The sequence below is a fragment of the Salminus brasiliensis genome, chromosome 8, assembly GCF_030463535.1.
Source record: "Salminus brasiliensis chromosome 8, fSalBra1.hap2, whole genome shotgun sequence".
Classification (NCBI taxonomy): domain Eukaryota; kingdom Metazoa; phylum Chordata; class Actinopteri; order Characiformes; family Bryconidae; genus Salminus; species Salminus brasiliensis.
In genome coordinates, this window is record NC_132885.1 from 6,873,714 (window position 1) to 6,887,397 (window position 13,684).

Here is a 13,684-nt window from a genome sequence, read left to right on the forward strand (position 1 = left end):
CACACCTGCTCCCTATGCACACCTGAGACCTAGTAACACAAATGAGTCACATGACATTTTGGAGGGAAAATGACAAGCAGTGCTCAATTTGGACATTTAGGGGTGTAGTCTCTTAGGGGTGTACTCACTTTCATTGCCGGTGGTTTAGACATTAATGGCTGTATATTGAGTTATTTTGAGGGAAGAATAAATTTACACTGTTATATAAGCTGCACACAGGCTACTTTTCATTGTGTCAAAGCATCATTTTGTCCGTGTTGTCCCATGAAAAGATATACTTAAATATCTGCAGAAATATGAGGGGTGTACTCACTTTTGTGATGCACTGTATATGCTGAAAAGTGTGGCAACTGCAAACTTCCAAGTAAAACATGTCTTAAAGTATGTCATATGCGATTATATATACTTATGCATGTGACCTCTCTCTAAGAGTTATCTGTGGTCTGTGGCTGGTGTGTGCTCCTGTTTGATTGGAATGAAAGTATGTAGCCACACCAACCTATAGTGTATAAAACTGGACATCTCCGCCCTCAATACAAGCCTACAGTTTTTTACAGCACACACCAGACGATGAGAAGATGAGAAGTAGAATAACAGTGTTAGTGATGAAGATGAGGAGCAGGAGTACAGTGTATTAGTGATGAAGATGAGGAGCAGGAGTGCAGTGTGTTAGTGATGAAGGATGAAGATGAGGAGCAGGAGTGCAGTGTGTTAGTGATGAAGATGAGGATCCGAAGTGTCTATCTGCCACTATTAATATCACCACTATTAACTATCTGTTGTATCTGGTTTGGTCATTTTTATCATCAATGTTTAAATAGTTCTGACCAGAGGAGGACGGGTCGGGTCCCCCTTATGAGTCTTGGTTCCTCCTAAGGTTTCTTCCTCCAGCTCTGAGGAAGTTTTTCCTTGCTACTGTCGCCTTTGGCTGCTCACTAGGGGTCTTTGATCCATCATGTCTTACGTTATTTTCTTCTTTTCTTCTTAGTATTTATGTAAAGCTGCTTTGTGACGACAACAGTTGTAAAAAGCTATATAAATAAATCTGACTTGACTTGTAGTGTGTTAGTGATGAAGATGAGGAGCAGGAGTGCAGTGTGTTAGTAATGAAGATGAGGTCCTGAGACCAAGACCAGACTTCAGTACTACGGCACTGACTCCTGCTCCTCATCTCCCTCGCCACTAAAGAACTCTGCTTATCCTATAATCTCCCAATCCCGAACTCTTTCAGTCTCCGCCTGCAGGCTACATTACCCTCCTGAAAATAAAGGTGCTACAGAAGGTTTGGTTCCGTTGAGAACCGCTGTTGTGAAAGAGATGTGAGGAGTATGTGTGAGGAACCGTTTATAGGTTGGAAGAAGTCAATATGAAAGTTTTTACTAGGTTACAGGTTCTTCACACTCACATCTCTTTCACAAAAACGGATCTTTCTAGAACCAGAAGCGGTTCTCCTATGGCATCGGTCAAATTTTAAGCATGTAGTGCATGTAGAGGAACTGTCAGGGTAGAGCTCTGAATTTCTTCCATTTACATTTACATTTAAGGCATTTAGCTGACGCTCTTCTCCAGAGTGACTTACAAAAGTGCTTTGCTATTTACCCAAGAAAACCTCAGCTAGTTTAACTAGGCTAATAATTCAAGTTTAGACTCTACTAAACACAAGTCAGTAAGGAGACCACTCTGCTATTCACCCAAGTACTCTCAGAAGAGGAGGGTCTTCAGTCTGGGTTTGAAGACAGCGAGCGTTGGACTCTGCTGTTCGGACACCCAGGGGAAGTTCATTCCACCACTTCGGTGCAGGACAGAAAAAAGCCTGGACGCTCGTCTTCTGTGGATCTTAAAGGATGGCGAGTCGAGCTGAGCCATACTTGAAGCTGGAAGGGTTCTTGGTGCGGATCGGATTTTGACCATTGCCATCAAGTACAGAGGGGCTGGCTGGTCCATTCTTGGCTTTCTAGGCCAGCGTCAGGGTTCTGAATCTGATGAGTGCAGCAGCTACAGGAAGCCAGTGAAGAGAGAACGCAGCAGTGGAGAGACATGGCTGAATTTAGGAACGTTGAAGACGACCCGTGCCGCTGCATTCTGGATAAGGTGCAGGGACCTGATGCTGCCCTTAGTTAATATCTATTTCAGTCCTGAAATGTAAGAGAGTATCAGGCACATTTCTTACCAACTTCAACTGCAGACTACTGTGGTTATAAATTCATCGAAATTAAATGCCAACTGGATGTAAACAAGAGCGTTTAGATTCTGACAGCATTATTAGTGCATGACTAGTGGTTAATAAGCTGCCGTGAAACCTTATTTTGCTAGATGGCAGGCTATTATACCCCAAATCTGTTTCTTTTTGCTTTTCATTTGCTCTTTTATGATTGAAACTGTATTTTGACACATTCCACTTTGTAAAAGAAAACATTCCCAATCAGAGCTGGAATCAAATCTGACTGGACTGGCCATCTAATGCAGCTTTAAACCATAAGCTGTCAGGCCTCAGGGTTTCTGTGTTTTCTAACAGGGCTGAGTGCCTTCATTCAACATGGCCTTTTAATACAATTCCAGCTTCTCCCGTTTTATCCTCCCTTGTGTATCGACTGATCTATTGACACTCATTTTGATGGTCAGTGATCAGTGAGGTTTCTCACCCCCTGAACGCAGACACCAACACACTCAACCTGCAAGCCTAAAAATGGCATGACTGAATGAATATTTCATACACAACTGAGTTTACTGCTCTACTTAATTCAGATTTATGCAGAGCAAACCACAAGTTTCATCAGGATCGGGTCTGTTCTTCAGAGCAGAGCAATAATGAATTGCATTGTGCGTGTACAGGCATGCTGAGAGTGCTGTGTTTGAAATCCCATTTCTAGGAAACCAGATAAATAAATTTGCATTGCAGTGCCAGACTTTTTAAACATGAAGGTAAAGATGCACATACTTGTCACTGCACAGCGAAATGTGTCCTCCGCATTTGACCCATCTGTGGTAGTGTAACACACACACTAGTGCACTAGGGGCAGTGAGCACACACACACACCCAGTGTACAGTGGACGGCCAAATCCAGCGCCCCAGGAGCAGAGAGGGTGAAGGGCCTTGCTCAAGAACCCAACAGTGGCAGCTTGCCAAGCCCGGGTATCGAACCCACAACCCTGTCATCAATAGCCCTGAGCCTTAACTGCTGGGCCTTACAGTACAAAAAAATCTTCTCTTTGCTTTTCCCAGCTTAGAAAGCAGGGGTCAGGCTCAGGGTCAGCCAGGCTACAGCACCCCTGGAGCAGAGCGAGTTAGGGACCTTGCTCTATGGCCCAATAGCGGCATGGGTATTGAACCCACAACCTTGTGAGCAATAAACCAGCACTTTAATTACTTAGCCATCACTGCCCCATTTACGGCTACCTAAAATAATAATAATAATAATAATAATAATAATAATAACAACAACAACAATAATGTGTACAATAGGGCTGCAACAAATGGCTATTTTATATAGTTGAATAATCTATTGATTATGGAAATGAATAATCAATTATTTGGATTATGAATCGCTCAATTCTCAAATAACTAATGTATGATCAGCTTTTAAATTTTCATTTTGAGGTTATTTAATGCTAACTTACAAAAAAGGCATATAGTTAAATTAGTTATTCAGAAATGCTCTGTTTTAATGAACCAGTGAATATTAAAGATTAATATTCTATTAAACCATGGACGTGAAAATAGCAGCAATAAAATATAACAAAACTAAACAAAACAAAACAAATTTTTTCCTTAATCAATTTTCCCCACAAAACAAAATAGGGAGACAAAAGTGAGACAGTAATTTTAGCTTTTTTTGTATTTTGTGTTTCTCCATCATTTTTATTTTGACATGGTCAGGTTCGAAGCCACAGTATTGCCCTGCTTCACTCGCGGCGTAAACAAGCAAACAAGCAAGCTGATTGTCTCTTTTAATCAAAGGGCGGGACTTTATCCATAACCTACAAACCGATTGTCTCTTTTAATTGAAGGGCGGGACTTTATCTGTAACCAGCAAGCTAATTGGCTCCTTTTGTTGAGACGTAACCAGTAACCGCTTTCCTCATTAGGGACGTCTCCAGGTTTACCAAGTTGAAGACCTCCCTACACTCAGCCCGTGTCCACATGAGACCGCCAGGCCTCACACTTACAGAACTCCACCTTCCACTCACACACTAGAGTGATGGCGCTGTAGATGGCTGTGTGGTCACGTTGCTTTCTGGCTCTGTACCAGTTTTATCTTTATATTTTTCACTGCAGCTCTGCATCCAGATTGAGGGAACAGTAAAAGCGGCAGCAAAACTGTATTCCACACTGTAATGGTTTAACTTTAGCTTTTTAATTTGGGGTTCACGTGCCTCCTGAACCAGTCCTACTCAGCACGAGAAACATGCATGATGACATCACCAAGTAATCGCCTATTTAATTAGTTGCCAACTCATATGGTCCTTGATTTTAGGGGACTAAATCGATTAGTCGTTGGAGCTTTATTGTACAAATAAACGGTCAAAAAGTAGAATATAATTAAAATTTGCTTTTAAAATAAACAAGTAAGGTAAGGTCCTCCTCTTACCCCTCTAACCCAACTCTGACTCTGCTTTGTCTTTTTAATAGAAGAACAAAAAAGAGAAAGAGTAACAGAAGAAAGAAAAAAAATGAAAGACTGACAAAGAAGAAGTTAAAAGCCAAAGTGGAAGAGAGAGAGAGAGAGAGAGAGAGAGGCAGACAGACACAGAGAGCGGCGAAAATGAGCTCTTTTGGCATGGTGAAAAGACCCAGCGAGACTCCAGTGGATGGGACAGAGAGCAGAGACAGTGCTCAGAGCAGAAATGTGTGTGTGTGTGTGTGTGTGTGTGTGCATGCGTGTGTGTGTGTGGGTCTGCGTGTTGCCAGCAAGGCTGCCTGCCAGCCTCCTGAGCTTAGGGCACATTAGAATGCAAAGCATTTCTGTACAGAGAGAGAGAGGGGGGGGGGTAAAGAGGGAGAGAGAGGAAAAGAAAAAGAGAGACGAGAGAGAGAGAGTTACAGGGGAGAGAAAATAAGAGAGAGAGAGAGAGAGTAAAGGGGAGAAAAATGAGAGAGAGAGCTAGAGAGAGAGAGAGAGAGAGAGGGAGTACAGGGGAGAGAAGAGAGAGAGAGCTAGAGAAAGAGAGAGCAAGAGAGAGTACAGGAGAGAGAGAAGAGAGAGAGAGCAAGAGAGAGAGCGAGAGTACAGGGAAGAGAAGAGAGAGAGAGAGAGAGAGAGAGAGAGCGCAAGAGAGAGTACAGGGGAGAGAAAGGAGAGAGAGCTAGAGAAAGAGAGCAAGAGAGAGTACAGGGAAGAGAAGAGAGAGAGCAAGAGAGAGAGCGAGAGTACAGAGAAGAGAGAGAGAGAGAGAGAGAGAGAGAGAGAGAGCAAGAGAGAGTACAGGGGAGAGGTAGGGAGAGAGAGAGAGAGAGAGAGAGAGAGAGAGAGGGAGAGAGAGAGGGGGGGGGGTGGAGAAAAAGAGCTTTAATGTTGTAGAAACAAGCCCATCGGTGCGTGCCCGTGAAAGAGATGTGTGCGTCTGTTCTGGCTTCAGAACTCCCCCGGGTGTCTCGAGCCGCTCCGCCGTCCCCTCCAAAAGATCCTCTCGAGAGCTCCCTCTCATTACTATCTCTCTAACTCTAACTCTCTCCCCTCCCTCGCTCTGTCCCATGCGGCAGGTCCGAACTGCTACGCCGGAACGACGATCATTCCAGCCGGCATCGAAGTGAAGGTGGACGACTGCACCATCTGCCGCTGCCACAACGGAGACTGGTGGAAGCCGGCACAGTGCTTGCGGCGAGAGTGCCTCAACGGCCAGCCGTCGTCATAGAAACCCCCTCCGGAGAGGAGGAGGAGGAGGGGCACGCAAGTGACAGGGCCGTCCGGCACCGGGACGGCTCACCTTGGGACACAGGGGGACGAACTGGCAGGAGCACAATACGTCTGGCAAAACTGAGGCTGCTGAGCAAGCTGAGACACACACTGAGGAACACACACACACACACACACATGGACACACACACATGCGGACACAGACAATACAAACACACTCTAGACCTTGGCAGTGTCAAAGGAAAGGAAACATCTGAAGACACTGTTTGTTTGTTTTTGTTTGATTCTATAATGGTTTCATCCGGCTTTGATTTCTTGCTTACGCTGCAGAAACATGTGAGTTTCTGCACTTCATGACTGCGCGAGAGCTGCTGATAAGTTGTTTGTCAGATCATCTGTGTATTGTTGCCGGTTTACAGCTGCATTCACAAACCTGGGAGGCTTCTCATGTAGGGATTTACATCCCAGGGGTAGCTCACACTATTACATCCAGGATGTTCGCTGAAAGAACGGATGAGCTACGATGTGCGCTTCTGGTTTTTGAGGGGGCAGGATTTCTTCAGATGAAGCTCTTTGGTAGACCAAACACTATTTAGGCCTACGGCCTAGAACAGCACAGCTCCTAGAGAGCAACTACATCTCCAAACATGAAGTAGTCTGATGATATCCTGGGTTTGAATATTTCTGAGATTTTTTTTTAAGCATTATTATGATGCTTTAATCAAAAACAATGGAATCCCATGCTGGGAGTTGGTAATACGCTTCTCCATTCATTGGGTCCATTCAACAGTTGATTGAACATCAACTGTTACAATTTCTGCAGAATTCAGAAGATCAGATGTAAGGAAAGTCGTTCAGAGTGGGGTTTTCAACCAGCTCTGGTTTCTCTGGTTTTGGTGAATGGAACCAAGCGTCTCAATGTTTACAGTGCAATTTGAATATACATAAATACAGCACCTTACCTGTACACTATATGGACAAAAGTATTGGGACACTTGCTCATTCATTTTTTTTCTTCCGAATTCAAGTGTACTATAAAAAAAAAGTTTATCCTGCTTTTATTAAGAGTAACTGTCTCAACTGTCCATTGAAGAAGGCTTTCTAGTAGATTTTGGAGGAACACTGGATGATCACCAGCCCACCTCATCATTATCCCCAACTCATCCCAAAAGTATTGGATGGAGCACCACCATCATCCCAGAAAACACAGTGCTTAGGGGCTTTATAATCCTCTAGCCCAGGCCTGGCAGCATAATGCAAGTAGGTTTATGATGTGTTATGATCTACTTCAGAAAGTCCTATTCTATTGGCAATGCTTGATTAAGGTTGTATGTATCTGTGCATTTGCACATTTGTTATAACTTAAAGTAGCTGAATGCATTCATCTGATGGGGTGTCCACAAACATTTGGACATATAGTGTGCTTCTCAGTCAGGAATAGGTTAAAACAGACGTTTGAGGCCATATTCCTTTTTAAACCTGGTGTGAAAATGATGTCTCGTGCATCAGGCAGGGTACTGGTGGTTGGTGGAGTCTGTGAGGGAGCTTTCAGGGGCTTCAACTCTTCAGACGTCTGGTTTCATTCACCGCCACTCGTATACCCCGTTTACACCTGCTAACTTCCTGCCTCTGGAGGCTCGGGATTAAATCAAATCTGCATTATATCTGGATAGACACATTTGACTCACTTGTTTTAACACATTACTATCTTCCAGATGCATTCCACAACCAAAGCCCCTCCCATTATAACCCAAACACCAGTAATAATGGCCTTGCAATGAGCCGATCTGGATCTGATCAAGATACAATCCAGAGACTGGTCACATGAAGTCAGCAGGTGTTAACAGGGTCTTAGTTTCTCTGGAATTGAGCATTTCACGCTGAACCACTCGGAATGAATTTGTTCACATCTGTACTATTTAATTTGGTGAAGATCTATGAAAAATCTTGGGAATTTCTCTTCAACTCCTGCTGATTTAGATTTAATAGTACAAGAAAGGCCAAAAGGTCAAGGAAGAGTGGTGGAAGTGTTTCTGAAAGCAAAGAATTTTTAGGTAAGAAGCAGGATACAGGACTGGTGCTGACCCAAGACTTCCTCAATTTTAAACTGAGGAACCTTGCTTGGAGGAACCTTGCTTGAAGGAACCTTGCTTGGAGGAAACTTGCTTGGAGGAACCTTGCTTGGAGGAACCTTGCTTGGAGGAACCTTGCAGGAACCATTTTCTTCTTGAAGCTTCCTCAAAGCACATTAAGAGGTTCCTTCACAGTCTCAAATTGAGGAACATCCTCAAGGATCTTATACTTTTAACAGTGTAGACTGGACTTTGATTCCCTGGCTGGGAAAGCAGACCATGCTCCACCAATTAAGAGTCTTTGGGCTCCTTACTCTACATTCTCCTACCTGTGTAGCATGATTCAACTGTAAGTCACTCTGGACCAGAGCATCAGCCAAATCCCATAAATGTAAATGTAAAAGTAATTATACCTTAATGACAGCATCCTGAGTGGGGCGTCACATCATCAGACTGTTACACTGCTTAAAAGCCTAATTACTGAGTGGTGCTAGGCTTTCACAGACTCCAAAAGCTTCTCACGGTTTTGTTTCCAGGCCTTGGAAGCCAACAAGACAAAACACGGCAGCATTAATTCAGATTACCCCCTGCCTGCTTGAGATGTCCTTGTTTTTCTCCCTCCCCCCCTCCAGCCCAAACAAGCAAAAGTCCTCCTAAAGGCCAACAGCTTGAACTTATCTCAGCAATTAGCAAGCCCAAAGCAGGCTGCTTTAATTTTCCTTAATCAGGCAATATTCGCTGATAAATTACCCGGCAGACATGCGGCGCAGCGGGCAGGGAGCTGAAGCAAAGGCGGCAATCTACACACAGCCTACTGCTTCAAAGCCACATCCTTGAACGCTTCCTCTCATCCTCGACACGCCGCAGTCCCGGCCTCGTGGCGATTTAGTATTTTCCGCAGCTTTTGAGCGACCACATGTTGATCCACCGAAGCACTTCACCCACTGAAGAACTCCTCTAGAAGCACTTAAACCAATAAGAAGCCTCAGAGTAGTCTCTGAGGCTAATACAACAGATTCTCCCCGCTGCAAAAAGCCTACGAATTATCTGCATCGAGCCCCCGCGCCACAGAGCCCTGGCCTGAGCCTTCGTTTAGAATCAGAAAATGCATCACTTATAGATTCTTTGGTTCAGCTCGAGCGGACCGACCAACCTGCCTGAACAGAGCCTCCGCCTGCTTGCCTTCTTTTTCCCCCAGATGATAAATACCGGTCATTAATTCAAAGGCGAATTCCACCAAGCCCACACGATTTATCAGAGGTATTTGCTACCAAAAGAGAATTCATCCCAGTTAACCTTTTAGACCCTGCTGCCCAGCAGTGATGGATGAGCTACTTAATAACAGATCCATGGCTTTAATAATGAGGTGAAAATGAATGCAATAGCATGACCTCTTCAGAAGGGACTAGAAGTGTCTGTAATTTCACTCAACACCATCTCACCCCACCACTTCTGCCAATAAGCATACCTGCAACGGCATTTTTAATTTGAGGTCATACTACTACAGTTTGTATCTTTGAGGCCTTTTTGTATCGTTATGGGTCAGCTACCAGTTTTCCACCAGTGCAGAACTCTTCAGTGCCAGTGGTGGAGAAGAAAGCTTAGTCTCCACCAGAAAGAAATCCCACTGATGAGAAATATTTTAAAATGTAACCATTACTTTTGAAAAATTATACACTTTTCTGTTGCATTACCTCTTAAAGATTGTTCCCCTAGTAAACCAAAATACACATTCCCAGCACTACCTACATTTACATTTACATTTATGGCGTTTAGCTGACGTTCTTATCCAGAACGACTTACAAGGTTACTCATATTACAGAGGTGGGCCAATGTAGTGTAAGGAGTCTTGCCCAAGGACTCTTATTGGTGTAGCACAGCATAGTCACCCACTATCTCTAGTCACCCAGTCTCCCACTGGGGTTCAATTCCTCCAGTCTCCCAGTCTCCCAGTGTCCCACGTGTTGTGGTAGCTCAGTGGTAGGTAGTGGTGTTATCTGTTGCACCACACCAACCACTCAGCCATGTTGCTTGTGTTTGGAGTGGCAGGAGGAAGATCTGTCACATGACCCCAAATTTCTCTATACATGCACTGTTTTTGGCTGAAACGGCAACAATCAATCAACACTCAGTTCCACATGTTAACGAGAGTCTTCATTTCCATATTCTACCTCTACAAACGTTTTAAAGCTTTTAAACGTTTTAAAAGTCCTTTGGATTGAAATGTTGTCAACGCCTAACCCTAGCTCCATAAGCCTAATTGTGAATCTCTAATTAAAAATGAAAGTAGCAAACTACAGATGCACTCTTTAAAATAAAGGTCAAGGGCAAGGGTGAAGAACCTTTAGATTCCTAAAGAAACTTTGCATCAAGTGAAGGTTCCTTAGACCCTTAAAAGTAATTCTTCTATGGCGTCATTCAAAGAACCCTCTACAGCACCTTTATTTTTATGAGTTAATCTGAAGTTTAGTGCATCTGCTACTTTAATTTTGGACTGGTGATTCAAGGCCTACAGAGCTAGGGTTTGGGTTAGCTACATTCCAGCCAAAGGACTTTAGTGAAAACGCTTAAACGCTTTAAAAAGTTCATAAAGGCAGGTGTGGAAGCGGAAACCGTGGCTAATAAAAATCATTTTCTAAATTATTCAGATAATGACAAATAAATATTCAGATTTAGAGAACAGTTTATTGATTCGCAAATTTGTTGCAAGTTTTTGGAAACACTAGGGTCATGTGACAGATTTCCCTCCTGCCTCTTATAGCAAACACAAACAACATGGTGGAGAGGTAGAGCTGGGCTGAGGAGCAGAAGAAGGAGCAAAGTTTATAAAAAATAACGCTGACACTGACAAAAATGTTTAGCTCTTCCAGAAAGGCTACAGCTAACAGCAGAGAAACAGCAGAGCTATTTATGAGCCATCAGTAGATTTTTTGGGGAGTCAGAAAAGCTAAAGGTACATGAGCTGCAACATACATGTTCCATTATAGACAGAAAATATTAATAACAGGATTATGAAAATAAGTCTGTACTTTTGTAGGAGTATTACTAGGCAAAGCGCTATCACTACATATCAGTTAGATGGAAACAGATACTGTATAAAAATGTGATTTTACTGTAAACCACTCCTTTAGGAAGATACACTATATGGACAAAAGTAATGGGACACCTTCTCATTCATTCCTTTTTCTGAAATCAAGGGTATTAAAAAAAGAGTTGATCCTGCTTTTGCTGGAGTAACTGTCTCTACTGTCCAGCAAAGCCTTCTATTAGATTTGGGAGGAGCATTGCTGTGAAGATTTGATTACATTCAGCCACAAGAGGGTTATCGAGGTCAGGATGTCGGATGATTACCACCCCACCTTATCATCCCCAACTTCCCATTTCATCCCAAAAGGATTGGCTGGAGCAGAATCCATCATTCCAGAGAACACAATTCCACTGCTTTATAGGAAGTCCTGTAGTTTACCGGGACTAGATGAATGCATGCATTAGAAGGGGTGTCCACAAACATTTGAACATATAGTGTATGCTCATGAGAACAACATCCAAAACTATTATTATTATTATTATTATTGTTATATTTGCTCAAAATACCTGTAGGAGAAAAGGACAGCCTTCAAAGTACTACTGGAGTAAAGCACGGTCCTCATACTAAAAAGACTCCATTTGTTTATGTATTTTTGCAAATCCCTCAGTAGCAAATTCAGCCAAAGCTCTCCAGTCACTCAGATCGTGGTCTTCATGTGTTTTTTCAGTAAGACTATTCCTCTGGGCATGGAGCTCAAACATGGCTAAAATCAGGTGGAAGAGTTCTGAGCTAATCCGGCCTCTGTGCAGGCTTTAGAGGGATATGGGGCTCGCCAAACCACTCGGTCTTTGGCTCCATGTTTAAAGGAACCTTCAAAGCCCAGGAAGGATCCTTTACCTGGGCCTTTATCAAATGAAAATTTACCCCCCCTCCCTCTCCAATTGCCCCAATTATGAGCTCCTGATACACAGCCCTTTGCTGAAGAAGTCCCAGTCATTACCACTGATCAAAGTCTCAGCCTCACGCCTGGATGTAACCAGCTTGTACGTTCACGTCGTGTTCTGTTTGTAACGAAGCGAGTGCCAAAATGCAGTGTGGACGTCTTTTCTTGCGACGTAAAGCTACCTTCAATGCCATTAAACGCTGTCTGACATTCTTGGAATAGTGCACATTGGTTTACACCGAGACGACAACCTTGAGATGTGAGATGTGTGTGAATGGCATCATTAATTAGTGTTCGTTCGTGACTTCTGTTGCTGTCCTGTAACCTGGCTGATGGGTGCACTGCTGAGAAGAAGAACAAGGAGAAGGAGAAGCAGAGTGTCTCGTCTGTTCATTTATGACAATCATGAAGGAAAACGAACTTCACTGGCTAGGCCCGTGAGATGGACCCTGTTACCGTTATCCTAATTTTTTGCTGTGTGGTCAAACATCTCCGCTTTGCAGCCAGGGATCCCAACAGGAGGGGGAGGAACTAGAGGATTTTTCAAGAGAAGCATCTGTGGAACTGTTCACCAAACTGTCTGTAGAGATGTTGTGCACATGGTGTCTGTCTATTCCAGTCTGAAGCACTCTCTCATTCACGGTCCGTTTTGTAAAAGTGAACCACAGCCCTTTTTTGAGACACCGACTAACTGTAGCTGGAAGCTATGAAAGATTGTTCTCTTTTTTTCTAAACAAAAACTGTTACATAAATTTGTGCCTGAAAAACAAACTGTATCTATTAAGAAAACATACTGTTAAACAATCAAGCTTTTACTACGGGCACTAAAGGGTCATTCTTAAAGCAAACTGTCATTTCCTATAGCCACCGTTTAATATAGTAATGTTTATTATTCAAGGTAAATATTGTTATTACACTATATCAACTCAGAACCAGATGAATATATTTAAGAGAAGCTTAAAAACAAAAAGAAAATAAGAAAAAAATGATGAAGAGCAGAAGTGTTTCTCTGGATCTGCGTCAGGAATCGCTGAATAACGTCGATCATAAAAACACTTGTGTTCTTCATCCAGTGTTTAAACCAATCCAAGGTGCCCTTCATTCTGTACAGACATGTAAATATCCAAGCATACAGTGTGTATTCTCAATCCAGAGGTTAAAAGAGGGGACAAAAATGTGTATTATTTATGAAGACAAAAACTATTTTGTTAAATAGACTGAAAAAGTGGTATTCAGCAAAAAAAAAAAAAAAAAAAAAAAAAAAAGTGTGTGTGTGTGTTGATTTATTCTTGGTGCTGTTCCTCATGTAAGAACATCACACCTGCTGGCCCCCCCAGATACTTGCACACAGTCTGTGGGGCTGAGGGGCTGTGCTCTGATCACTGATAATGCAGACGCAGTGTTCTTCAGCGCTGGCGTCAGCACTGCTCCCCATCCACACATCCAGGTACGCTGAAAACCATCAGAGCGGCAGGCAGAGTGCGCAGAGGTTCTGCAGAAGTCAGGAAAACAAAAGACTCCTGACTTAGATAAGGGGACAGATAATAGGTGGTCTTTAAATGGTGACAATTATTTTGAGTGGTCTTTTTTTGTAGATGATTATGAATGCCTAACAGTGTCAGTATCAACAGAATCAACAGCATTTCAGTGCAGTAGCAGCAGTGAAGAATCTGAATATCCAGAGGTAAACCTCTTGAAGATCTGTGGATGATTACTGATTACTGACAGATAACTAACGTAGGGTGATAAGTTACTTTCATGAAGCAAAACCTATCCCTGACCCTAA

At 43.0% G+C, this 13,684-nt stretch overlaps 1 protein-coding gene across 4 annotated transcripts in view; it reads left to right on the forward strand.

Moving 5' to 3' along the window:
• Positions 1-13,104, forward strand: part of vwc2l (von Willebrand factor C domain containing 2 like) — a 59,604-nt gene extending 46,500 nt beyond the window's left edge. For all 4 annotated transcript variants that reach the window (XM_072685453.1, XM_072685451.1, XM_072685454.1 and 1 more), the window contains one exon: positions 5,702-13,104. In XM_072685453.1, the coding sequence (XP_072541554.1) occupies positions 5,702-5,853 (152 nt within the window). In that variant the 3' untranslated portion in view covers positions 5,854-13,104. The remainder of the gene's footprint in view (positions 1-5,701) is intronic.
• The last annotated feature ends 580 nt before the right edge of the window (positions 13,105-13,684 follow it).